Here is a 26,993-nt window from a genome sequence, read left to right as displayed (position 1 = left end):
GAGGGCGTCGGACTGGCGTCCCCGGAGATTTTGGCGGCCCAGGCGATTCTCCCAACCGGCGTGGGAGTGGAGAATCACGCCCCTTAATGTTAGATAAGGACGGGGAACTTGGTATACGCGTAATTAGGGGCAAGGACAGTGATAGTAGGGGACGTTGTTTTACTGTTTTTTGTTTTTTAGGTGTTTTGCGTGTGTCGGCCCACGCGGCTGTTTAAGAAATGTTAATGTGTTAAACTGTGAAAATGACAAATGCTTCAATAAAATATTTTCCAAAAAAAAATTGAATTTGCAGTGCAGAAGGAGGCCCATCAAGTCTGCACCGACCCTCGGAAAGAGCACCCTAGTTAAGCCCCACACCTCCACCCTATCCCAGTAACCCCACCTAACCTTTTAGACACAAAGTGTCAATTTAGCATGGCCAATCCACCTAACCTGCACACCTTTGGACTGGGAGGAAACTGGAGCACCCGGAGAAACCCACCCAGACACAGGGAGGAAGTAAAAATTTCACACAGTCACCCGAGGTTGGAATTGAACCCAGATCCCTGGAGCTGTGAGGCAGCAGTGATAACCACTGTGCCGTGGGGGAAAAAAACCAAATGGGCACTTTTAAATTTTAAAAAAATACTGAGAAATTTTAAGAGTCCCACTGACAGCTGTATAAAAGGCTCTAAACCTAAATACTCTTAAGGAAAGGTCATAAATCCTGGAGCAGTTACCATTCCCCCCCTGGAATGTTTTGTCTTTTCATGGGAAAGGACAAAGGAGTTATAGAAATACATGGAATCAGGGTTTTTTTGTAATTTTTTTTTGATTTCGAAAAGAGGAATGGAGCAGGTAAACAAAGTACAATACAGTACCATAATGCAACCCCCACCCCGATAATAACGAGACAAACAAAACTATGCAAAAATAATCAGTAAAATTAACAGTTTCAGTAATCAACTCTTTAAAGTAAGACAAATGGTTGCCATCTACAGAAACTTGGAGGTAGTTGATAAAAGGATGGACAGTGCGAGCGAACTTGAAAATAGTGGTAAAGACTTGATTCGAGTAAATTAAATTTAGCTGAAAGCTCGCAAAGGTCCTGTTCGCAAACAGGTCAATAGGACATTTGAGTCTATTCTCCCTCCACAAGGCAAACCGCTGAGTCCAGCATGCAGGGCAAACATTTTTAAAAAAAATATTTTCATTCTCCTTTTCACATTTTCTCCCAAATTTACACCCAACAATAATCAGTAACGAATGTAATGTCAATCCCCATATCAATAACAACGATCCCATCTCCCAGCAAAGCCCAAACATTAGCCCGCACGTTAACATAAACAAATAGCAAAAAGGAATCAGGAATCACCCATTGTCATCATTAACACATGCAGTCCCCCTCCCCCCAACACTCACAACCACCCCGCCCAATGTTCGATGGAATCCAATTCTCGAAACTGCATAGTGAATAATGCCCATGAATTGTAGAACCCCTCCATCCTTCCCCTCAGTTCAAATTTGACCTATTCAAGCGTCAAGAATTCCCAGCAGGTTCCCCCCACCACGCCAGGGTACAGGGTGGAGAGGTAGATATCCACCCTAACAGGATCCGCCTTCGGGCAATCAAGGAGGCGAAGGCTACAACATCTGCCTCCTCGCAGTTTCCAACTCCGGCTGGTCCGACACCCCAAAGACGGCCTCCGAGGCCCCGGGTCCAGTTTCAGGTGCACCACTGTAGAGATTACCCTAAACACCTCCTTCCAGTAATCCTCCAGCTTTGGACAGGACTGAAACATATGAACGTGGTTTGCGCCTCCCCCCCCCCCGCCCCCCGGCAACGTTCACGCTCATCCTCGCCCTTGTAAGGTGTGCTCTATACACCACCTTCAGCTGTATCAGCCCCAACCTCGCACACGAGGTGGAGGCATTCACCCTCCGCAGCACTTCACACCAGAACCCCTCCTCCATACCCTCACCCAACTCTTCCTCCCACTTTGCCTTGATCCCTTCCAGCGGCGCCTTCTCCTCCTCCAAAATAGCCCCGTAAACCCCAACACTACCCACTTCATGCAGGGCAAGATTAAGTGGTTATTACAAATAGGATCTAATAGCCAGGGAGTGGAAAGTTTAAAATGTTGACAAAATTGTTTCCACACTTTTAAAGTAGAAACCAGAAGGGGGTTTGATGTGTATTTAGAGGGGAAACAGATAGCGGGGCACAAATTAAGGCAGGAAGAGAGGATGAGTAGCAGGAATGCGCTTCCATAAGACATCAGTTTAAACTTGCATCATGACACCATGCTAAAATCTTTTGAATATTGGCAACCCAATCATAGTAGAGTAGATTAGGAATAGCTAGCCCTCCAACCCATCACCCTCTTTGAAGTATTGCTCTATAGACTCGAGGAGCCCAGACTCTTCTTGTCCAGATAAATGTTAATACCAGCTTGTTAACCATAACAAAAAATGATTTTGGTAGAAAAATAGGGAGACATTGGTAAATAAATAAGAATCTGGTAAGAATGTTCATTTTTATGGATTGAATTCTGCCAGTTATGGAAAGAGGCAAACTATCCCAGCGCTGCAAATCCGCTTTAATTTTGGTGACCAAGCTCATAAAATTTGTTCTATGAAGAGATGCAAAGAGTACGTTATGTTCACATCGAAGTAGCGAAAACCAGCACCAGATATACGAAATGGCAAAGCTTTTGGGGGGAATTTCTTTGGCACTAGAGTTAATTCACTTTTGTTTATATTCAATTTATAGACAGAGAACAAGCCAAAGTGACTGAAAATATTCATTCTGTGATTAACACAGCCAACAGGGTTAGTGTTGCATAATAAGAGGTCATCAGCATATAAGGACACGATGCTCTATACCAGCTTGATGGATATCCTTCAGCAGTATAAACGACTTTAAGGCTATTGACAGTGGTTCTATCGCCGGGACAAGGTACTCTGAGTGAAGAGAGTGATTGTGCACACTCACGGTAGGGGAGGTATGCAGAAGGGGAATTCATGAAGCAAATTTTGAATCAAATCTAAATTTATCCAAAATTACAAATAGATAATCCCACCCCACCCGGTCAAAAGCCTTCTCCGCATCCAGAGAGACAACAACTTCAGGGACAGTTGGGGAAAGTACAATATCAAGAAAATGATATACATTTGATGATAATTGGCGTGCCTTTACAAAGCCAGGTTGGTCAGGGAGACATGGCTCCAAGCAGCACATCAATACCTTAGCTCACAGCTTTACGTCTGCGTTAAAAGGAGAGATAGGCCAAAATGAGCCGCATTCTTCAGGGTCCCTGACTTTTTTGAGTATAAGATTAATGGGAGCTTGAGTCAATGTAGGGGGCAAAGAACCATGAAACAATGAGTCATTAAATATATCTAGCAAGAAGGGCGCAAGGTAAGTGGGAACGTTTATAAAAGTCAATAGGGCAGCTGTCAGGGCCTGGCGCCTTGCCACCTTTACAGCAACTTAATACAGTTTGTTATCCAGGCGCAAAGGGTCATCTAAATCAGGCATTTTCAAAGTGGGGATCGCGACCTGTGGGTGGGTGTCAGGAGGGCCGCGAGTCTATCATTGCGGCATTCCCGATCGTGGAAATTCACAAGCAGCAGCTGCTGACTTTTAACAATGCCGGCTGCGGGCGGCTTTAAAAATGGCCGTCACGACCAACTAACAAAAATGCGGGCACACTGCGCATGCGGCCCAGGAGTGTTGGGACCTGAACCTGGGGTCAAAGTACGATAGCGGCATGGCGGTGGCTGACTGCGTGGTGATCACTGATGATGAACAAGGCTATGACCTCGATCTGTTTTACATCCCCAAACATTACTGTAGTGATCTGGAAAGAATATATAGTCCACATGGTTTCATCATTGTCAGAACTGAACGTTTGGCAAGGGATATAATGAAAGCCATGGGAAATCATCACATCGTCGCCCTCTGATGGGTGGCTATAAGTTTTTTGCTGCCCATTTAGACTACATTAAAGCATTGAAACGAAACAGTGACCAGTCAATCCCAATGATCGTGGACCTCATCCGCTTGAAGAGCTACAGTAATGATCAGTCAACAGGGGAGCTGCTGAGAGTTTACAAACTGAGGTACAAAATCCACGCTTTCCTCCTTGAGAAATTGTCCTTTCTGGTTGATTTGTTTGCTGATGAAACTTGGATGCTAACTATGTCTTACCTCTCCTCCTGTGAACCTGATTGGCGTGAGATCGTGAGGACCAAGTAGGCTCACCTCTCGCATTAAGGTAAGATAAAATGGTGGGTTGTGAAGGCCGGCCGGCATGGGTCCCGAAGGTTGGCTGGTTGGTAAAGATGGTTCCCCAGAAAAAAAGTTTGAAAAACACTGGTCTAAATCTCTGCTGCTGTCCACCCCCCCCCCCCCCCCCCCCCCCCCCAGCTGGGATGTCCAAATTATTCAGGAAGTCAGCTATTGCCATGCTATCCAACGGGATCAGATTTATCGAGGTTATGATAAAAGGGAAGCAAAGGTCAAATTAAGATTCTGGGAGAAGTCACTGATTTGGGAGATAAACCAAGAAGCAGACTGGCGTCTGAGCTGGTAGTAAGCAATCAGCTTTGTCCCCATAGTCATAAAAAGTCCCGCTTGAATGTTGTAACATGTGCACAGCTTCATTTGTGGAAAGTAAGTCAAATTGAGTCTGGAACTTTAGCCTGTCTGCAAAAAGCTCAGGAGTGGGGGTAATGGAATATTGATGGTCTATTTCTAAAATCGAATCCACCAATTCTTGTTGTTTTCATTTTCTTTGTTTGATAATACATCCATTATAAGAAATTACATTTGCATGGAGATCCGCCATGAGGGTCTCCCATAATATTGATATTAGGTTGTCATGATATACATCAGCATATCATGGTGCAGTCACACACACACTGACACACTGATGGACATACAGTAGGATCAACCAGCATACACAACATCGCAGCCAATCACCAGTGAGAGCACACGCACTGTAAAGACAGGGGACACCAGAGTTCCCGCTCATTCTAGCAGCAGCCAGCTCAGAGCACAGAGCTCACAGCCTACCTCTCAGACATTCACCATGTGCTGAGTGCCTCACCTAGATAGTGATAGGACAGGGTCCACAGATAAGCTGGTAATGCACGTACCCAAGCTTACAGTATGTAATTACAGTTGAGTTGTTAATAAAATAGAGTTACACCATCTCCAGCCGTGTTGACCTGTTTGTAGACCAGAACACCCAACACGACAATGGTGGAACCAAGTATTCGTTTGTTTTAAAGAAACATCTATACTGATGGATATAGATTTGCAAAAATCATTGTCAGATATCAGGGTTGTATCAAACCTCCATAGAGGCCAACCATTAACTTTAGATGTTAGAGCCAGGTCAATGGTGTGGGTGCGGCGTGGGATCTTATATAACAATGGCAGAATACTCAGCAAAATACTGTGGGGAGAAGTGTTCTGTCCGGAAATGCCAGAGAGGGTGAAAGTCTTTGGACTTGAGCGATCCAGCTTTGAATCGATAACACAGTTTAGATCCCCTCTGAAAATACGATGGTGGGTGTCTAGATTAGGAAGGCAAGATAGGAGCGATGTGATAAATTTTGTATCATCCCAGTTAGAGCCATAGATGTTCACCAAAACTACAGGGGTTTGAAAAGGTGTGTCACTAACTATCGTGTAACATTCACCAGGGTCTGAGATTATATTTAAGGGGGAGAACTGTATTCTTTTGATAATCAAAATTGCTGTTTTAGCTCTGGCATTAAAGTTGGAGTGAAACAGCTGGTCAACTGGTGTGTTATGTAATCTGGTATGATCTCTAACATGGAAATGCGTTTCTCAAAGGAATGCAACATCAGTATTAAGGCTCTTGAGATGTGAAAACACTTTGGAATGTTTTACTGGGCCATTTAACCCTCTAAAATTCCATGTGACTAATCTTATCAAGAGCCCTGTACCATCCTGACCGCCTGAGCTAGTCACACATATCAGAAGACTTTATGAAAGTGTCAGTAAATTGAATGGAAAAGAAAGCAATGCCAAGAGGACCCATTAGATAATGGAAATGGCTAAATACAAAACGGTCTTTGGTTGCTGTCATCGCAGGAAATCCCTCCCACCCCACTCCATCCCCATTTCCATGGAGAAATCACGCTCTCAAACCATGAGAACAAAAAGCAAACAGGGTGATAATAAACCTCAGCAGTCATGGAGGGGTCCCGAAAGGAGAGTCAAAGGGGATTCACCGTCGGCTGACGCCGGAATCCGGAAATGTGATTGGGCGGAGAATCGGTTCCGAAGCCCAAATCGTGGCAGGCGCTGGTTTCACGCCAAATTGCAATTCTCCGTCGCCGGAACAGTGGCGCCAATACATTCCACTCCATCTGTACAGTAAACGCTGTTGCCTTATCATTAGCGGGCTTGACCCGGTATTCTCTGGCACCTCTGCGATTCTCCGCCTGCACTGGGGCGAATTCCCGACAGCGAGGTTCACGTGCTTTTAAAAATTGTGAAACTGGCATCATGGCTGATGAGGGAGAGAGAGAAGGTAGGACATGAAGAGGCACGACTATGGGCTGCCGGGCCAGACACTAACCGGGCTGGCTTGGGTTGGGGGGCGGGGGGGTTGATGGGAAAATGAGCTGTGTGGCCAGGGCAACCACCCACAGGACTGGGGCAGTATGCAGGCACAGACTGCCATTGCCGCAGCCTGCGAGGCAGCCACCTTGCTGCACACCCACTGACCACCCATGTTGGCCTCGCTTCTGTAGAGTGACACCGGCCTTTGGGGTGTCCCCACCCCTACGCCCCCCACACCACACTCTCCGCCATACCCCACACCCCCCCCAGTCAGTCTGGCCACCACCCATGGGCGGAGCATCAGGCGGTCCACAAAAGGACACACCCAATGGCATCGGATGGGTGCCGCAGAGTATACTGCTGGCAAAGGCAGCACCAGCCGACGGTACCCTTGGCAGCAGGGATGTGTGCCAGGGCAGAGGCCCCCACGGTGCTGGGCACTGACGGGGCCAGGGGTGCGGGGATGGGGACATGCGGGGACAGAATCTGCAGTGCCAACTGTATCCAGTTAAAATGGCTAACTCCCGATTTAGAATGGCTAACCCCGATTTAAAATGGCGAACGGAAAAGGCTGATGGGAAAATCAGCCAACAGGCCTAAAACAAGCAGCTGCAGGTAGACTGTTTATTCACCTCTGGGAAGGCCAGAGAAGATCGATACCTGTAGCCATCAGCACAACAAAACACCAGCCATCTGAATACTAATGAGCAATCCCCGGGAACAATGTGCAACAATTTAGACACACAAAGCCAACCCAGACTCTTCGGCGCCAACAGAAGCCTACACAAAGGGAGGTGAACAACCACCTCAAGACCTCCCATCGATCAAGGAATCGCTCCAGCATTGGAGGATATTGAACCAAGTGATTGGGACAAAGTCCAATCACTTGGAACCAGGTACAGGGTCCGCCCCGAAAGGCGGGAAGCCCTTGGGGACTATAAGAATAGAGTCCAAGTTCAAATCGACCCTTCTGCACCCTTCTGCTAGCCTTCTGCACTCTTCAACAGCCGCTCAAATCGTAAGTCTTACTTCAACGCTCGCTACGAGATAGGCGCTCTTAGCTTCAATCTGTAACAGCTTTGAATCCCGCAGGCTCAGAATCCGAACAAAAGGCCATTCGTTTCCCTGACCTGGTGGGCCAGTTCCAAGTTAAGTATTGGCCTGTTAGGTGTAGGAAGTAGCTTAGACGTAGAATTTATGCATAAGTATTGATTACTCTATATAATAAATGTGCGTTGAGTTAACTCTTACTAAGCGGTGTGTTGGATTATTGATCATTACTCGGACTTGAACCACGTGGCGGTATCAGAAAGATACCTGGCGACTCAAGAGCAAAATGTCGGCCTGCAGACAATGGATACAGGAATTAAACGTGCAATGGTGGCCTTCCTTCTAGTCACCGCAGCCCTGGGGGATGCCGTGCGGCTGTACGGGTGGGCGCTGCTCAAGGGGGAGAAACCTGCAGCAGCGGAATGGGGAGCAGTGGAAAGGTGGCAGTCACTGGGAAAGGGGAGCCAGAGGCCTATCAGGCCGAGGAGGAGGAATTGCAAAGGAGGTGCCGCATGCGGCCTCATGTGTATTGGTAGTGTCATTCAAAGACCTGCCGGACCGGGCGTGCATGGTGTGGGGTTGAGGGTGGGGGTGGGGGTGAGTGTGGTGTGGGGGTGAGTGATGGGATGAGGGTGGGGGTGAGGGTGGTGTGGGGGCAAAGGTGGAGGTGAGGGGTTGGGGGTTAGTGTGGTGGGGGTGGTGGTGGGGGGGGGGGGGGTTTGACATGTGTCACGGGAAACCGCAACTAAGCAGGGTCTCACATCCTCGCCAGCGGCCGAACTCCACCCCGGCGACTTCCCTTCCTCCGGGCCGTCAACCACGTTCAGCGCCCGCTGACCTCCAGTTTTCTCCTACTGCCGGCGGTTATGGGCAGGCAGTCTTCTCCTGGCCGGGAGGTGGGGCACGGAATCAGAAAACGACAGTGTTAGACAGTCGGACACATGCTACCCAGGGCGTGGGTAGCTGGTGGCCTCAGTGGCCAGGGCACCTGGCCATGGCGGCCAGTATGTGTGCCGGCAAGTGGTGCAGGGTAGGGGTCTAGCCTCCCTCCTGGTGGGGTTCACGGGTATGTAGGACAGGGGTTTGTGCTAGGGCCACAAGACTACCTACTCATACTGGCCACCCTGAGCAGGTCATGCATTTTTTTCCTGCACTGCAGCCCTGTCCGGATGGTGTTACTGGTGGCATTTACCGCCTCTGCCACCTGTGCCCAGGTACGGTGAACGACGGCTCTGGCAGCCTCCTTCCCGGGCTGGGATACAGGGTGGCCAACTTCTCCTCCATGCCATCCAGGAGGTCTCTGTGGTGCCACTTTCCTCGCTGCCATCTTGTTGGCTGGGATGGTGCGTGTGGGGAGTGAAGTGTGTATATGCAGCTGCAGCTTGTCAGCGTCCTGACTGTCAATCACGAATCCGGCACTGTTTCTCATTGGAATCGATTGTGTTCACGTGGCGTCGATACCTCAATGGTCACTGAATCGGTCCAGATGCGCTGCTGGTTTTGCTGTCGTAGAACTCCACGAATCCTGCCTAGCCGTCAACACAGTCTCAGGAACGGAGATCCCAGCCGAAGATTTATTTACTAGAAGAACGTATTTACAAGTACCAGTCTCGTCCCAGTCGGGATTACTCTGCAGATCGATGTGGTGATATCATGGTTGTGTTGTAATTCAGCGACTGACAACTAGGAGTCTCTTTAGTATATGAGTGAATGTCAGAGTCAGGTGACCTCTCAGACTGGCTGGAGGGAGCTGGAGAGAAAGGTTGCTTGTGTATTATCATACTGTTATTCATCTGTTGTTTTGTATATATTTAACCCACAGTTAATGTTAATAAATCGTTTATAGCTTTAGCTACAAATGTTCTTGGAATATAAATCAGGCCATCCGACAAGAACATTACATTCTACTTCTACCTGTGACAACTTTTATGGTACTGAGTTAACAAGCCCGTTAACGGGCCTCCGCCCCTCAGTGGGGAGTTGGTACTCCACGAGGCTCACACATCACTCCCAGCACCCAAGCCTTCTGGTTTCTCTCCTGCTAATGTATCCATTTCAAGGCACTTGTTCTCATTTACAAATCCTTCCATGACCTTGATCTACGTTCCTTCCTCCAGCTGACCCCCAGCTCTTACATTCTGCACCCTCTACTCCATCAGTGGCGCTAATTATTATTATTATTATAATTACTGTGCCCGATTTAAACAGACTCAAAACCCACTCACTTAAAAAGAGCAAAAATGGGGCTAAAATCTTCTGATTGATCCTCTCTTTTGAACTTTCTAAAACTACTTTGCTTTCGGGCCTTTGAACTCCCCAGAATAGCCTCCTTAAAGCATATGATGATATGTTGATGCCTTTACCCTGCTTTCCCCTTTGCTCTGTGATGTTCCTCTGCTATATCAATGCAAGTTGCTGTTGTTATAAAGGCAGATCAAATGAGAAATTGAGAAAGCTACAATCCCAAGATTGACACATGATAAGGGAGGCCAATCAATAACTTTAATTCACTCACCCAGATGCAACAGAGTATCGAGGACCAATGAGGAAAACAAGATAGAAAATCAAACAAAAAGCAAGAAAACCAGCAGCCATGACCGCTGGTGAAGAATAGAGGAAAAATAAATTTGCATCTAGAGTATTAGGAACCTTTCACACTCTTGGCATGAATTTCACAGCACATGAATAGCAAATAACAAAAAAATAAATCTAATATAGTCATGGATAAAAGCTCATTGAGAAAAATATGAAAACAACAGCATGTTTAATGTTTCTCCCCACTCCTGCAGATAAAAAAAATCCCCAGAAAATACAAGGAAAATGGGGGATGTACAGGAAAAGTCTGACAATGATGTGGGATCACTGATAAAGACCAAGTAGTAGGCAGCACAGACACTAAACACCCATCAAAACTTGTACATTTGTTAAGTACAGGGGATGAAGAATGGCTTACCTTTCAAGACTTCATTGATGTAACTCTGAATGTAATAAACTCGTAACTTGTCTTTAGAGGGTGAATCATCATCAATTCCATTCGATGTGACGTAGATTGGAACATTGCCATATTTTGATTTTATCCACCGCAAGAGTTTGCGTAAACCCCCTGGCACAACTGCTTTCCCGTCTGGTGATGCCAGCCAGGTAGTGTCTTTCAGGTGCTGCACTTTGAATTCATAACCAGCCTGGGCTTCAGCTTGGCCTTCTAGGTGAACAATATGAGTTGTGTAGTGGTTCAGTGCAACAAAATCACTGGAGCCAAGTATCAGCTTCTTCTCTTCATTGGTAAAGTAGGGCAAATACGAATTGTGCCAGCCAACGATTTGCCTTTGGCTCTGCCAGTCTCGCATGATGAAGGGGTAGTCCCCTTGACCAAAGATAGGCTCTGCAAACCAACCAATATCAAACTCCAAGGTCCTGGCAGCTGCCTCTATGTCATTCCTGGAGAAAGGGTCAGCAGGGTCCACCCAATCCGCATGAAGGGAAACCGAGACCTGTCCATGTTGTGTCTTGCGAAACTCATTATTATAAAGGTGCCAGACTAAAGCATGTGCTTTGATTAAATTGTGGCCTACGATTGTGAAGTTTGTTTTATATCCCAATAAGTGCTTTACGCCATTCGGCTCACTCATGGTTATCCAGAATTTCACTTTGCTTCCCAGCTGTCTGAAACATAATCTGGCATATTCCACAAAGGCCTGAATAGTTGCTGGGTTCATCCAACCCCCATTGTCTTCTAACACTGAAGGCAGACGCTGATCCTCAAGAGTGGGGTGATACAACACGACAACAGGAGTGACATTCACATGGAGAAGCTCACTGATGTAGCATTTGTAATAGCGCAGGTTTGCCCGGATCACCTGTGTTGTGTTGCCTGTAGGAAGGATTAGTGACCAGTTGAGGGAGAACTGGAAGTGAGTGGCATGTGTATTTTGCAAGAGGTAAATTTCTTGCCTGATGGTATTGTAGTCAGTGCACTGACCTCCACGAGCCTGACCGATTACTCCTTTGACCTTCAACAGCTTTCCAGTGCTATTAATATCCCACTTGTAAATATTGTGATCAACAAATTGGGGAGTTGTAGGAGTCGTTTCTACCTGAGAATTAAAAGAAGACAAAAGTACAATGCAATACCACTGAACAATACAATGTGATTTTAGTCTCTGAATACAACTTGAATTCCTTCTTAATTATTTAAAACCTAAAACACAAATGTAGAAACAGATTTTCATATCAGAGAAAGAAGAGAAAGATGTATCTATTTATTAGAGACTTAATTTTATGAAGGTTCAGTGGCTATTTTATGCCCTATGTTTCAATTGTACTACCAGGGCCATTATTCGCTGCCCAGTCAATCATTTCTGAGCATATTATGTCAGATGTGTCTTCGGTCCACTTCACAGAGGAGGCTGCCAATAGGCCAACTGGTCAAGGCTGACAACTGGGGCATGTTTTATTTGAAACTGAAAGAATTAGAAGATCACGGAGTTAGGATTTGATGGGCCCAGCGACATTTTCTTGTTCTTGACATTCCACATGTTCTTGAAATATCGGGTAGAAATATTGAGAGTGATACCAAAGGTGGCTTGGTTTCTGAGTAAATTACTAAACTACAGTTAAGTGAGCCTCACTTACAAAGTCTTATGAATCACAAAAATGAATACTGGTTTCTTATTCGAAACAACAATTGAATTGGATTAGATTACTCCATACAAACGTCAGTTTGACTCAGTGTTAGTATTCACTTCCGGGTCAGAGGATCATGGGTTGGTCCTCCAGGGCAGAAGCGCAGAATCCAGTTATCACTTCAGTGCAGTACTGAAGGAGCTCTGTACAGTATGAAGTGAAATATTAAATAGATTAATCAGGGGCATGTAATATATGCCATGCTTATATCCATAGAAGAGTAGGGAGTGGGAGCTGGAGAAACTCTTCCAGTGGGAGAGTCAGCATTCAACTCTCAACTATAAGCCTCAAAGCAGATTAGGTGTTTATTTATCCAATTTGGTATTTGTGGGTCCTGATATGTACAAATTGCCTATTGTATTTGCCCACTAAGAAATAGCGACTACAGATAGAATTCTGCAGAGTCAGCAGGGGTCCCGCTCCCAGGGCTCAAAGTCAGGGTTTCGGCAGGCATTGGGACATGGGCCACATTTAGCTACCATCCTATTAAGTCTTGCCCCCCCCCCCCCCGCAGAGCTGCCAGCCCAGGCAGAGGGCCAGTAACCTCAGGGCCCCCACCACTAGGGGTGCCAGCTGAAGGATGAGACCACATTGATTATTATGCATCCTCAGTCAGGTACGTGGGGTCTGGGGACACTGGGGCCAATTCGGCAAGCCCCTGTGAAGTTGTCAAGTGGCATTGTTGCCAGTGGGGATGGCCTTTGTTGCCAGGGAACCCATCCAAGGCAATGAAGTCTCCAAAAAGGAGGACCCCACCTGGAGCACACTGAGAGACGGACAGGATTTACCTGACAGTCTCCTCGCATGTTGGCAGGCCCTCCTGATGCTGGGGACAGGAAGGCATTGGGTGCCTTCCCAAACCCTACCCTGCTAATTTGCCAGCATTTCCAACTCCCAGCCCATTCCCATGGGGCGAGTTATATTCAGCCCTATATTTCCAAAGTAATTCATTGGCTGTGATGTGCTTTAAGATGTCCTGAGGAAAAATTACTTTCTTACTGATTTACTAAAAGATATTACCAATCTCTTTTTGATAAATATGTTTCCCCAATAATAAGACTACAGACAATCACAGACAGAAAGTGCAGGAAGTTCACAAGCACAAATGCTGTTCCATCATTGCCTGATTGTTGACATAAAAACACTCTCGCTCAATCAAAACAAGGCTGGTAAATAGCGGGAGAGGTAGAAAATGAGGTCCGCTCCAGACTTCAAACAGTTTGATATGCAACCAGCCCACTCCCATAGGCGATATCAAGATCTCGCCGTAGCGTGGCGAGAAACCAATGATCACCACTTAAGATCTATTTCCATACAATTAAGGAGAGTGACCCCAAATCCAACGGCCTCCCGAGTCAGTGACCTCCCCAGCAAGTGCTCATGCTGGCGCCGATTGGTACTCCTTTTGGCGGAAGGCCTTTTGTGGGGAGCCAAGAAGGTGAATAACCATCTTTGCTCACAGGCAAAGAGCCTGGGGGTGCTGGACTTACCACCCAGTGCTCGGTGGGGGGTAGGGGAATTCCGGCTGGGGGACCCTCCAAAGGGGTGGGCCATCATGGGGGGGTGGGAGGGAGGCGGTGGGGGGAGACAATCGGGGGGCAACCATGCACGGCACCAGCATGCCAACCCCTGAATCGTGTGTACCCATTCCTGGGACAACTCTTGTCCCTGCCGGTCTGCCCCACTGACCACTCATAACCCCCATCGACTGCCAAGGCCTCTGGCCATGCGGCTGAAGGCTATTGCTAATAGGGAATTGGCAATCGGGGTTTAGTGAGCACTTCACACAAACCCAAGTAGATTCCTGTGGGTGGGCGGGCCATGTAGCATGTGGGAATCATTGCCCAGCATCCCAATCACACCTTGATGCCTGATCACTGTGCCTGAACACTGCGGGAGGCAACACCACACATACAGCAGCCAACATCTGAACACCCAGGGGATTGGACACGGCTCCGGGGACATGTCCACGGCCGGAGGGTGGGTGGGTGCCACGGGGAAGGGGAGACGCCTGGAGAGATGGGCCAAGGGTTCAGTGGTCGGCCTGCATTGTGGAAGAAAGTGACAGAGGCATTATACTGGTTGTACACAAAGGTGTTTATTGCGTTTTACAATTTCCCACCCTCCCGATGGTGCTGGCCCACCCCCAGCCCCCTCACTCCCTACCAATCCCCATCCCCTCCCCTCCCTTTTCCAGTGCCCTCAGTAATCGTCCTAGCTCTACCACTATCTCTAGGTGTGTCCCCAGGATGCAGATCTGAGTTGGAGGCAGCCAGCTGCTTACCACGTTCTGTGGCCTTCAATGCCCCTGGCGGGCGTCCTCTGGGGGCATTGGGGCCGGAGGGCCCCGGTTCACTTGTTGGCGGCTCATGCACAGCCGTGCTGCCCCCGTCCCATGTGCTGACCCTGAGATGCAGCCTCATCAGCCTCATGGAACTCGGGGCAGCTGGTGGCCACTGTCGCCACTTCATGGGGCATGTCCGTGTAGGCATTTAGCGCCCCCTCCTCCCGGTCAGTACCAATAGGGCCCTGGGGTTCACCTTGGGATGGAGGGGCAGCTTGTTCGAGCCCCTGACTTCCCTGCATCATCTGGCTCTGTCAGCACTGGCGTTCCCCATGGTCCGCACCATCGTGTCGACTCCCTCGGCGATGCACAGTAAAAACTCAGGTACAGAATTGCCAATTTTACAGTTGAAAGAACAATTTCACATCAGACAGTATATGGAAACCAGCTGAAGTGACAAGGGTTTGTTCAGAATCAAAATCCTATGAAGTCATTACATACAAAGGTACAGTTGTGAGATGTAATTTAGCACAAATCAGATCCATTTCAACTCCTCAACCACTGTATGGTCCTATTAATCTTGGACACGATCCCAAATACAACCAGAAACAGCACCCAAGAACGACAATGCCACAGATCACCATGAACAGTTAAAGAAACCTCCAGACAAGGTTACTATCATAAGATCTGGGCATACCAGCAGATCAACTTTATGCTGAGTTTAGAGATTCATAAATTAATCAGTTCTATGCACCAATGCAATCGTAACTAAACATGAGCATGTATTGTAAATAGTCATAATCTTTGGAAGGGGGCAAGCATATTTAAAAAGAAAGGGGGTGTTGTAATAAGCATTTAAAGGATATCAGCATAACATCATGAGAAGGAAAATGTGTCGTGTAATCCAGTATTAATTTCACTCTTGCTTTGAGCAGAACACATAGATCACTCTGATGTTTTCAAGCTGTATACCTATGTATAACTGTTCTCATGTGCCTAGCCTTAATAAATTAACCCAATAAGTGTTTACCCAATCCCTGATTCGGAACCAATGCCTTGTGGCTTGTACAGTTAATGCCTTGTGGCTTGTACAGGCATGTCAGGTACTGAGTGAATCCAAACTGAGCCTCATTGTTGCTGAGTAAATGTATTTCTGTGATAGCAGTGTCGACAACACCATTCATCATTTTGGTGATGATCGAGAGTAGGCGCATGGGATTGTAATTAGCTGGATTGGGCATCTCCGCTTTTTTATGGACAAAAGCTTTTATCCAATATCTTGATTTCCCCACAAAAGGTATCTGCCCTATCACATTGGGCACAATTCAGCGGACATAAATCAAAGTCCGGTTTCAGGTGAATTTGACGATGTGTTTCTCGGCGACTGTAGTGCCAAGATTCACCCCTCTATTCACCGGCACTTTGCTGACTTTTTGGGTCTCGGGGAGATTCTCTCTGCCAAGGCCACACTTTAGTTACTTTCCTGCACCAGCGAGCTGAACTCAGCCCTGTCTCTACATCCCCCTTTCAGCCCTCCCACTTCTTGTTGCTCCTGGCACCCTCCCTCACCCCCCTCTAATGGGCAAGGCCCCCCAGGACCCGATCCCTGGCACTGCCAACCTGGCACCTGGGCACCTTGGCACTGCCAACCTGGTACTCTGGAAGAGTGGCACTTCCAGGTTCCACAATGGCAGTGCCAAGATGCCACAGTGCCCAGGTGCCGGAGGAATGCTATACTACCACCCTGTCCTGGGCCTGACCTCCCTGGGGTCTCTAATGGCCTGCAAGACCTCCCGAGTTGCCTAATGGCTCATTTAAATATGTTGATCATGATCACACCCAGCCCTACGGCAAGCGCAGCGGGCTGGATGAATCACGCCCATTATTTTAACATTTTAAACACCTTGATCAGATTACCTCTCAATTTTCTATATTTAAGGAATTTCAGCTATGTTTATGCAACTTCTCCTCACAATTTAATTTTCTACGCCTGATGTCAGAGCGGAAAACATAAGTCACATAAGAAAGCATCAGCTATTTTCTACCAATGACTTCATGTCATTGGAGTGGACACAGATTTATGGAAATATGTCCAGTCCAAGAGATTGCAAATATAATAATAATAATCATCATCATTATTAGTATCAGAAGTAGACTTACATTAACACTGCAATGACGTTACTGTGAAAATTCCCGAATCACCACATTCCGGCGCCTGTTTGGGTATACTGAGGGAGAATTCAGAATGTCCAATTCACCTAACAGCACGCCTTTTGGGACTTGTGGGAGGAAACCGGAGCACCCGGAGGAAACCTGCGCAGACACGGGGAGAACGTGCAGACTCCGCACAGACAATGACCCAAGCCGGGAATCAAACCTGGGACCCTGGTGCTGTGAAGCAACAGTGCTACCCATTGTGCTCCCATACCCCCCCCCTAATGACTCATTTAACTGTGACTTAAGACTTCTACAATTATTACAATAAAAATGAATATATCACTGGTACAAGGGGAGGTGGTGGCATAGTGGCATTGTCGCTGGACTCGTAATCCAGAGACCCAGAGTAATAATCTGGGGACTTGGGTTCTATTATAACCGGTACGAGGCTCATGGAGACAGACCAATTAGCCTCCCCATGAGCCTCGTAGAATACGAGCTTCCCTGCTGAGGGGCAGGGGCTCATCAGCGGAGTACTGGACTCTTGCATAAAAGCCGGCCCAGATGAGCGCTGAACACGAGTGGTCCCAGCTGGGACCTGGCGTGTACTGTGTATATAGTTTACTTTGTAAATAAATACGTGTGAAACAGACTGGTAAGCTCGAGGAAATACTTGTTAGGAAGATGTGTTGGGCATTTTGAAAAACTTGAGGATAGACAAGTCCCCCGGGCCTGACGGCATATATCCAAGGATTCTATGGGAAGCAAGAGATGAAATTGCAGAGCCGTTGGCAATGATCTTTTCGTCCTCACTGTCAACAAGGGTGGTACCAGGGGATTGGAGAGTGGCGAATGTCGTGCCCCTGTTCAAAAAAGGGAATAGGGATAACCCTGGGAATTACAGGCCAGTTAGTCTTACTTCGGTGGTAGGCAAAGTAATGGAAAGGGTACTGAGGGATAGGATTTCTGAGCATCTGGAAAGACACTACTTGATTAGGGATAGTCAGCACGGATTTGTGAGGGGTAGGTCTTGCCTTACAAGTCTTATTGAATTCTTTGAGAAGGTGACCAAGCATGTGGATGAAGGTAAAGCAGTGGATGTAGTGTACATGGATTTTAGTAAGGCATTTGATAAGTTTCCCCATGGTAGGCTTATGCAGAAAGTAAGGAGGCATGGGATAGTGGGAAATTTGGCCAGTTGGATAACGAACTGGCTAACCGATAGAAGTCAGAGAGTGGTGGTGGATGGCAAATATTCAGCCTGGATCCCAGTTACCAGTGGTGTACCGCAGGGATCAGTTCTGGATCCTCTGCTGTTTGTGATTTTCATTAATGACTTGGATGAGGGAGTTGAAGGGTGGGTCAGTAAATTTGCAGATGATACGAAGATTGGTGGAGTTGTGGATAGTGCGGAGGGCTGTTGTCGGCTGCAAAGAGACATAGATAGGATGCAGAGCTGGGCTGAGAAGTGGCAGATGGAGTTTAACCCTGAAAAGTGTGAGGTTGTCCATTTTGGAAGCACAAATATGAATGCAGAATACAGGGTTAACGGTAGAGTTCTTGGCAATGTTGAGGAACAGAGAGACCTTGGGGTCTATGTTCATACACCTTTGAAAGTTGCCACTCAAGTGGATAGAGCTGTGAAGAAGGCCTATGGTGTGCTAGCGTTCATTAACAGAGGGATTGAATTTAAGAGCCGAGAGGTGATGATGCAGCTGTACAAAACTTTGGTAAGGCCACATTTGGAGTACTGTGTACAGTTCTGGTCGCCTCATTTTAGGAAGGATGTGGAAGCTTTGGAAAAGGTGCAAAGGAGATTTACCAGGATGTTGCCTGGAATGGAGAGTAGGTCTTACGAGGAAAGGTTGAGGGTGCTAGGCCTTTTCTCATTAGAACGGAGAATGATGAGGGGCGACTTGATAGAGGTTTATAAGATGATCAGGGGGATAGATAAAGTAGACAGAGACTTTTTCCCCGGGTGGAACAAATCATTACAAGGGGACATAAATTTAAGGTGAATGGTGGAAGATATAGGGGGGATGTTCAGAGGTAGTTTCTTTACCCAGAGAGTATTGAGGGCATGGAATGCACTGCCTGTGGAAGTAGTTGAGTCGGAAACATTAGGGACCTTCAAGCAGCTGTTGGATAGGTACATGGATTACGGGAAAATGATATAGTGTAGATTTAGTTGTTCTTAAGGGCAGCACGGTAGCATTGTGGATAGCACAATTGTTTCACAGCTCCAGGGTCCCAGGTTCGATTCCGGCTTGGGTCACTGTCTGTGCGGAGTCTGCACATCCTCCTCGTGTCTGCGTGGGTTTCCTCCGGGTGCTCCGGTTTCCTCCCACAGTCCAAAGATGTGCAGGTTAGGTGGATTGGCCATGATAAATTGCCCTTAGTGTCCAAAATTGCCCTTAGCATTCGGTGGAGGTGTTGACCTTGGGTGGGGTGCTCTTTCCGGGGGCCGGTGCGGACTTGGTGGGCCGAATGGCCTCCTTCTGCACTGGAAATTCAATGATAATCTATGATTAATCTAGGACAAAGGTCCGGCACAACATCGTGGGCCGAAGGGCCTGTTCTGTGCTGTATTTTTCTATGTTCTATGTTCTATGTTTCTCAACGTCTCTCATTTTGGATTCCTCTGTGGCCATTAAATTGGCGAAGAGGATAAAAGTGCAGCTACAGTTGGCTGATTTCACAATGCTGTTCTCCGGGAGACTTGATGTGTTTGATGCATGCGTGGAACATTGGATGCAATATGCAGAGCATATGCACTACTTCGTCAGGGCTAACATTATAAGTGATGCTGAGCGACAGATAGTAATACTTCTGACTGGAGCCCATGCCTTCAGTGTGATAAAAAGCCTCACGTACCATGCAGTCCCAGACTCCAAGTCCTTTGAAGGGCTGGTAGCATTAGTGGCAAACCATTACAACCCTAAGCCCTCGGTCATCGTGCAACATTACCTGTTTAACACAGCTGAGAGGATTCCAGGGGAGTCTGTCACGCAGTTCTTAACGCATTTGAGGAAACTAACTGAATTTTGTGATTATGATCCTTCCCTAATGTGGTAAACCACTGTTGCACCTGTATTAGGTGATGTAAGGTCGGACCTGTACTACAGGTTTGCCGGTAGTCCCTGCCTGCTGGCTCCGCCCAGTAGGCGGAGTATAAATATGCGTGTCCTCCATTCAGCAGCCATTTCGCCAGCTGCTGTGGGAGGCCACACATCTTCGAGCAATAAAGCCTCAGTTGTATCCAACTCAAGTCTTTGTGCAATTGATCATGTATCAATTTATTGCTCTAAGATTTTCTAAAAGATGGACCTCCAAATCAAACCAGATCGCCTGCAGCTGGATCCGCAATCAAGCGACGCCAAAAAGAACTTTAATCACTGGCTAGCTTGCTTCGAGGCGTACATCAACTCAGCGACCACCCCTGTTCCAGGGGCTCAGAAGATACAGATCCTGTACTCAAGGTTGAGCTCCAACGTGTTTCCGCTGATCCAGGACGCCCCGAACTACGCCGACGCCATGGCGCTTCTCAAAGAAAACTATGCACAGAAACCGAACACGCTCTTCGCCAGGCACGTACTCGCCACTCGCTCTCAACTCCCTGGTGAGTCCATAGAAGACTTCTGGCAGGCCCTAATCCCACTCGTCCGGGACTGTGACTGTCAGCCGCTACGGCCACTGAACATTCCAACCTCCTTCTGCGGGACACGTTCGTTACGGGGATTGGGTCGGACCTCATACGCCAAAGACTGTTAGAAGGCGCCACGCTTGATCTAGCTGAGACAAAGAAGCTAGCGCTCCCTATGACGGTCGCCTCGGACAACAGTCATGCCTACCCCCCCCCCCAGCCGCGCGGCCCACCCCTCCTACGCATCGTGGACCCCACAGACGGCTGCCCCAGCGGGGGCCTTACCCAGCCAGTATGCCTGCGCCACACACCAGCCCGCGCCCTGGGGCTCCCCGATGTTACTTCTGCGGCCAGCAGAAACACCCTCGCCAACGCTGCCCGGCCCGTGCTGCCCGTTGCAAGGCTTGCGGCAAAAAGGGGCACTTCGCCGCGGTGTGCCAGGCCTGCGCAGTCACCGCTATCGCCCCCATCCCCCTAATCTACACACAATGGGTGCTGCCATCTTCATCTCCCCGGGCCACGCGCGGCCAGTGGGCGCCGCCATCTTCCCCCCCTCAGTCCACGTGTGGCCCCTGGGCGCCGCCATCTTGTCCAACCCCCGCAACGTGCGGCTCCCATTGTCCCCCGCAGGATCTTCAGGCGCCGCCATCTTGTCTCCCCCACGGGGCATGGATACCGACAGCATTCAAAGATCTGGGCCCCCCAGGCTCCCCATCATCCAACGCCAGCGACAACCAACACGATTCGCCTCAGTGACGATCGACCAGTCTCGTCCACACAACCTGGCCACCGCATCGACCAGCGTGAAAATCACCGGACACGTGACCTCTTGTCTGCTGGACTCCGGGAGCACTGAAAGCTTCATACACCCGGATATGGTAAGGCGCTGCTCCCACGCGGTACACCCCGCCAACCAAAGAATCTCCCTGGCCTCCGGATCACATTCCGTCGTGATTCCGGGAGTACTGTTTGGTCACACTCACGGTCCAGGGCGTAGAATTCTGCGGCTTCCACCTCTACGTCCTCCCTAACCTCTGCGCTACTCTACTACTCGGCCTGGACTTCCAGTGCAATCTCCAGAGCCTAACCCTCAAATTCGGCGGGCCCTTACCACCCCTCACTGTGTGTGGCCTCGCGACCCTAAAGGTCGATCCGCCTTCTCTCTTCGCAAATCTAACCCCGGATTGCAAACCCGTCGCCACCAGGAGCAGACGGTACAGCACCCAGGACAGGACCTTCATCAGGTCTGAGGTCCAGCGGCTGCTTCGGGAAGGCATCATCGAGGCCAGCAACAGCCCCTGGAGAGCCCAAGTGGTAGTCGTTAAAACTGGGGGGAAACACAGAATGGTCGTGGAATACAGCCAGACCATCAATCGGTACACGCAGCTCGACGCATACCCCCTCCCACGCATATCTGATATGGTCAATCAGATTGCACTGTACCGGGTCTTCTCAACAGTAGTCCTCAAATCCGCCTACCACCAGCTCCCCATTCGTAAATCGGACAGTCCATACACTGCTTTCGGGGCGGGCGGTCGTCTCTATCACTTCCTCAGGGTTCCCTTCGGCGTCACTAACGGGGTCTCGGTCTTCCAAAGGGAGATGGACCGAATGGTCAACTGGTACAGTTTGCGGGCCACCTTCCCGTACCTAGACCACGTCACCATCTGCGGCCATGACCAGCAGGACCACGATGTCAACCTTGCCAAATTTCTCCACACCGCCACTCTCCTCAATCGCACCGACAACAAGGAGAAGTGCATGTTTAGCACCAGCCGCTTAGCCATACTTGGCTATGTGGTCCAGAAGGAGTTCTTCGGCCCGATCCCGACCGCATGCACCCCCTCATGGAGCTCCCCCTCTCCCACTGCCCCAAGGCCCTCAAACGCTGCCTGGGGTTCTTCTCATACTACGCCCAGTGGGTCCCAAACTACGCGGACAAGGCCCGCCCACTCATAAAGCCCACACATTTTCCCCCGGCAGCCGAGGCACAGCAGGCCTTCGCCCGTATCAGAGCCGATATCGCCAAGGCCGGGATGCACGCAGTAGACGAGACACTGCCCTTTCAAGTGGAGAGCGACGCATCGGACGTCGCCCTAGTCGCCACCCTCAATCAGGCAGGCAGACCCGTGGCATTCTTTTCCCGCACCCTTCATGCCTCAGAAATTCGGCACTCATCCGTCAAGAAGGAGGCTCAAGCTATCGTTGAGGCTGTGCGGCATTGGAGGCATTACCTGGCCGGCAGGAGATTCACCCTCCTCACTGACCAACAGTCGGTAGCCTTCGTGTTCAATAACACACATCGGGGCAAGACCAAAAATGATAAAATCTTGCGTTGGAGAATCGAGCTCTCCACCTATAATTACGAGATTTTGTATCGCCCCGGCAAACTTAATGAGCCCCCAGACACCCTATCCCGAGGTACATGTGCCAGCGCACAAGTAAACCGACTCCGGGCCCTGCACGACAGCATTTGTCACCCGGGAGTCACACGGTTGTACAATTTTGTCAAGGCTCGCAATCTGCCCTACTCCGTCGAGGAAGTACGGACAATCACCAGGGACTGCCAGGTCTGTGCAGACTGCAAGCCGCACTTCTGCCGGCCGGACCGTATGCGCCTGGTGAAGGCCGCCCGCCCCTTTGAATGCTTCAGCGTGGATTTCAAAGGGCCCCTCCCCTCCACCGACCGAAACACGTATATTCTCAGTGTGGTCGATGAGTACTCCAGATTCCCTTTCGCCATCCCATGCCCCGATACGACGTCTGCCACCGTCATCAAAGTCCTCAACACAATCTTCGCTCTGTTCGGTTTCCCCACCTACATCCATAGTGACAGGGGATCCACATTCATGAGCGATGAGCTGCGTCAGTTCCTGCTCAGCAGGGGGATCGCCTCCAGCAGGACGACGAGCTATAACCCCCGGGGAAACGGGCAGATAGAGAGGGAGAACGGGACGTTGTGGAGGGCCGTGCAACTGGCCCTATGGTCCAGGAACCTCCCAGCCTCTCACTGGCAGGAGGTCCTCCCTGATGCACTCCACTCCATTCGGTCACTGCTGTGCACCACCACTAACAACACACCCCATGAACGTCTTTTTGCCTTCCCCAGGTAGTCCACATCCGGGATGTCGCTCCCAACTTGGCTCGCGGCTCCAGGACCAGTCCTGCTCCGTAGGCACGTCCGACTCCAGAAGGCCCTGGTGGAGAGGGTGCAAGTGCTCCATGCAAACCCCCAGTATGCCTACGTGGCGTACCCCGACAGGCGCCAGGATACTGTCTCCCCCTGGGATCTGGCACCAGCAGGTCACACACACACCCCCGGCTTGGCACCACCCTCCCCTCCCCCGGAGCTCCCAGCATTAACCCCACCAGGACCATCCGTCCTTCCCCTGCCCACGCCCGAGGATGAACAGGATTTTGGCACGCTCCTGGAGTCACCGACATCGGGCCAGCATCGACATTGCCGCCACCCCTACGTCGCCCCCAGCGGAATATCAAGGCACCAGACCGGTTAAACCTCTAACTGGTCCGCCGGACTTCAAAAGACATTTTTGTTCTGCTCAAATACTGTCACTATAGATTCATTGGTGTTCATAGTTCTCCACCACCCCCGCCGGACTTAATTTTAACAGGGGGTGAATGTGGTAAACCACTGTTGCACCTATATTAGGTGATGTAAGGTAGGACCTGTACTACAGGTTCGCCGGTAGTCCCTGCCTGCTGGCTCCGCCCAATAGGCAGAGTATAAATATGCGTGTCCTCCATTCAGCAGCCATTTCGCCAGCTGCTGTGGGAGGCCCCACATCTGAGATCAAAAAGCCTCAGTTGTACCCAACTCAAGTCTTTGTGCAATTGATCATGCCTCACCTTCCCGGGATGCTGTGCGACCGGCTGGCTTGTGGCATGAACAATTTGGCGGCCCAACGAAAGTTACTGGCCGAGCCATTGTTACACCGGAAAAAGGCCATAGAAACTTTGCTTTCAAGAGAAGGTGCAGAAAATGGAGTAAAGGAACTCCGAGTGAACAATGTGGGATGACCCCACGCCCCTGGCGTTCAGCGGTCCCTAGTGTAGGAACCCTCAAATCCCCGCCTTGGGGCAAAAACCGCTGCGGCCAGAATGTGGATCTAGGAAGAATTAACTAGACAAGATACGCCCCACCCCCAATCCATAGACGGAGGCCCCTGAAGATGTGGGGCCGGAGAAACCGCAGGAAGCAAAAGCCACAGGACGGCCAACAAACCCGCCGTCCCACCCGAGGGAGGCGTCAACCCAAAGCCCACACTTTTCATTTGGAACAGCCCATTGACGAATACATGCAGCTGAACTGCATTGCGGCACCCAAAGCTTCCCCCATTCGGATCACCGTTCAGGTAAACGGTCACCCTCTTGTAATGGAATTAGATACGGGAGCCACAGTCTCGGTCATATGTAAACAAAGGTTTGAAATAATTCAGTACAACGGTTGACTTTACGTGATACGGAGGCAAGCCTGGCAACCCACGTGTGGGAACCACTTGCCATATCTGGGACCATGCTGATCCCAGTGATGATCTCAGGGGTGATCCCAGTAATTTACGGACAGCAATCTGTGGAGCTACCGTTGATTGTAGTAAAAGGTCACGGCATTAGTCTGTTAGGCCTCTATTGGCATCAACACCTTCGCCTAGATTGGCAGCGGATTTTTCATCTGAGTGCTGGAGGCCTCTTTGAGGTGTGGGGGAAATGCCCTGAATTTTTCCAAATTGGGCTGGGGAAAAATCAAGGAGCCGTGGCAAAAATTCATTCCGGCCCTGAAGCACAGCCTAAATATTTTCGGGCCCACCCAGTCCCTTATGTATTCCGAGCAAAATGTGAGGCAGAGCTTAGTCAACTAGAGGGCCTTGGGATCATTTGGCCGGTAAAATTCGCTGATTAGGCAGCATCGGTAGTTCCCATCCTGAAACTGGACAAAACTGTTTGACTTTGCGGCAACTATAAATTGACAGTAAGTGGGGCCTCCCGATTAGATAGGTATCCGATGTCACACATCGAAGATTTGTATGCGAAATTGGCTGAACGTCATTCATTTACAAAGCTTGGCATGAATCATGCCTATCTTCAACTGGCAATAGACCTCTGAGTCCAGACAATAGATGACCATAATGAGTCGGTGTGTCGTCGGCCTGCGCCATTTTCAAGTGCATCATCAAATACTTTATGAGGGGCCGCTTTATTTGGATGACATATTGGTCATGGATACGACCGAGCGAGAACACTTGAACAATTTGGACAAGGTACTCCGCTGCTTTTCAAAGTCGGGCGTCCGGGGTGGACCGTGCCCGATTGAAGAGAAGGTGCGAGCAATTCAACAACCCCCCACACCGGAGAACACAACTGAGCTATGCTCGTTCCCGGGGTCGTGAATTATAATGGAAAACTCATCCCTGATCGCAACATTGCTGACCCCCCTGCCGTCTTGCTAAATAAAAAACAGCCATGGGCGTGGAGTGCACCACAGGAAGAGACATTTACTCAGGTAAAGAAGCAATTGATTTCAACCGGCCTGCTGACGCACTACGATCCCACCAAACCACTGGTAGTCACGTGTGAAGCCTCGCCGTACGGGTTTGGAGCCGTATCGTCACACTGCACGGACGACCAGAGAAAGCGACAGATTGCATTTGCCTCCAGAATGTTGACTGCGGCAGAGAGAAACTACACACAAATCGAAAAAAGGATTGGCAGTAGTTTTCATGGTCAAAATGTTCCATCAATATGTATATGGGCATCACTTTACGATACTGACGGACCACAAACCATTACTGAACTCTTCAAGGAGGACAAGGCTATCTGGCCCATCGCATCAGCACATAGTCAGAGATGGACCCTCTTGTTGGCGGCATATGAATATGTGCACCGACCGGGCATGCAGATTACGGACGCATTGAGTAGACGTCTGCTGCCAACATGACACCCGACAACCCCCGCAGAGCTGACAAAGTTGTAGCCACATGGAATTTCATGGATACACTGCCAGTCACGGCTTCCCAAATACCTGAGTGCATGCAACCAGATCCTTTATTGTCCAAGGTCTGCCATAACGTGCTGTACGGGGGTCAACACTGAAAATTTCCCAACGAGTTGAAGGGTTTTTTGACTAAGATAGCAGAGTTCAGCATAGAAGATGGCATCCTCTTATGGGGAACTTGTGTTGTGGTCCCACACAAAGCTCAGGACTCTATTCTGTGAGATCTGCAGAACGGGCACCTGGACATATCAAAGATGAAAATGCTCGGCCGAGGTTAGGTCTGGTGGCCAGGCCTGCATGCGGAGATGGAGCGACTGGGTCAGCAGTGTGCCGTTCGCCAGGAGCAGCAGAAACTCCTGCCCGCTGTGCCTCTTCACCCATGGAAATGGCCAGATCGGTCTTGGTTGTGGCTTCATGCTGACTTCGCCGGTCCTCTCCAGGGCTCCATGTTTCTAGTTGTTGTAGATGCCCATTCAAAATGGCTGGAGGTCCACAGTAGGTCCACTACTGCCAAGATGACGTTTGAAAAATTGTGACACTCGTTCAGTATACATGGTATCCCGAAGGTGTTGGTCAGCAACAA

The 26,993-nt window shown here is 49.3% G+C and overlaps 1 protein-coding gene across 1 annotated transcript in view; it reads right to left on the bottom strand.

Annotated features, from left to right (window-relative positions):
* kl (klotho) overlaps positions 1-26,993 on the bottom strand; it is a 118,684-nt gene that overhangs the window by 5,226 nt on the left and 86,465 nt on the right. Inside the window, exon 4 of the mRNA XM_072477003.1 lies at positions 10,587-11,727. Within this exon, the coding sequence (XP_072333104.1) occupies positions 10,587-11,727 (1,141 nt within the window). The remainder of the gene's footprint in view (positions 1-10,586; positions 11,728-26,993) is intronic.

Source organism: Scyliorhinus torazame, chromosome 15, assembly GCF_047496885.1.
Source record: "Scyliorhinus torazame isolate Kashiwa2021f chromosome 15, sScyTor2.1, whole genome shotgun sequence".
Classification (NCBI taxonomy): domain Eukaryota; kingdom Metazoa; phylum Chordata; class Chondrichthyes; order Carcharhiniformes; family Scyliorhinidae; genus Scyliorhinus; species Scyliorhinus torazame.
This window is presented reverse-complemented; position numbering and strand designations above follow the sequence as displayed.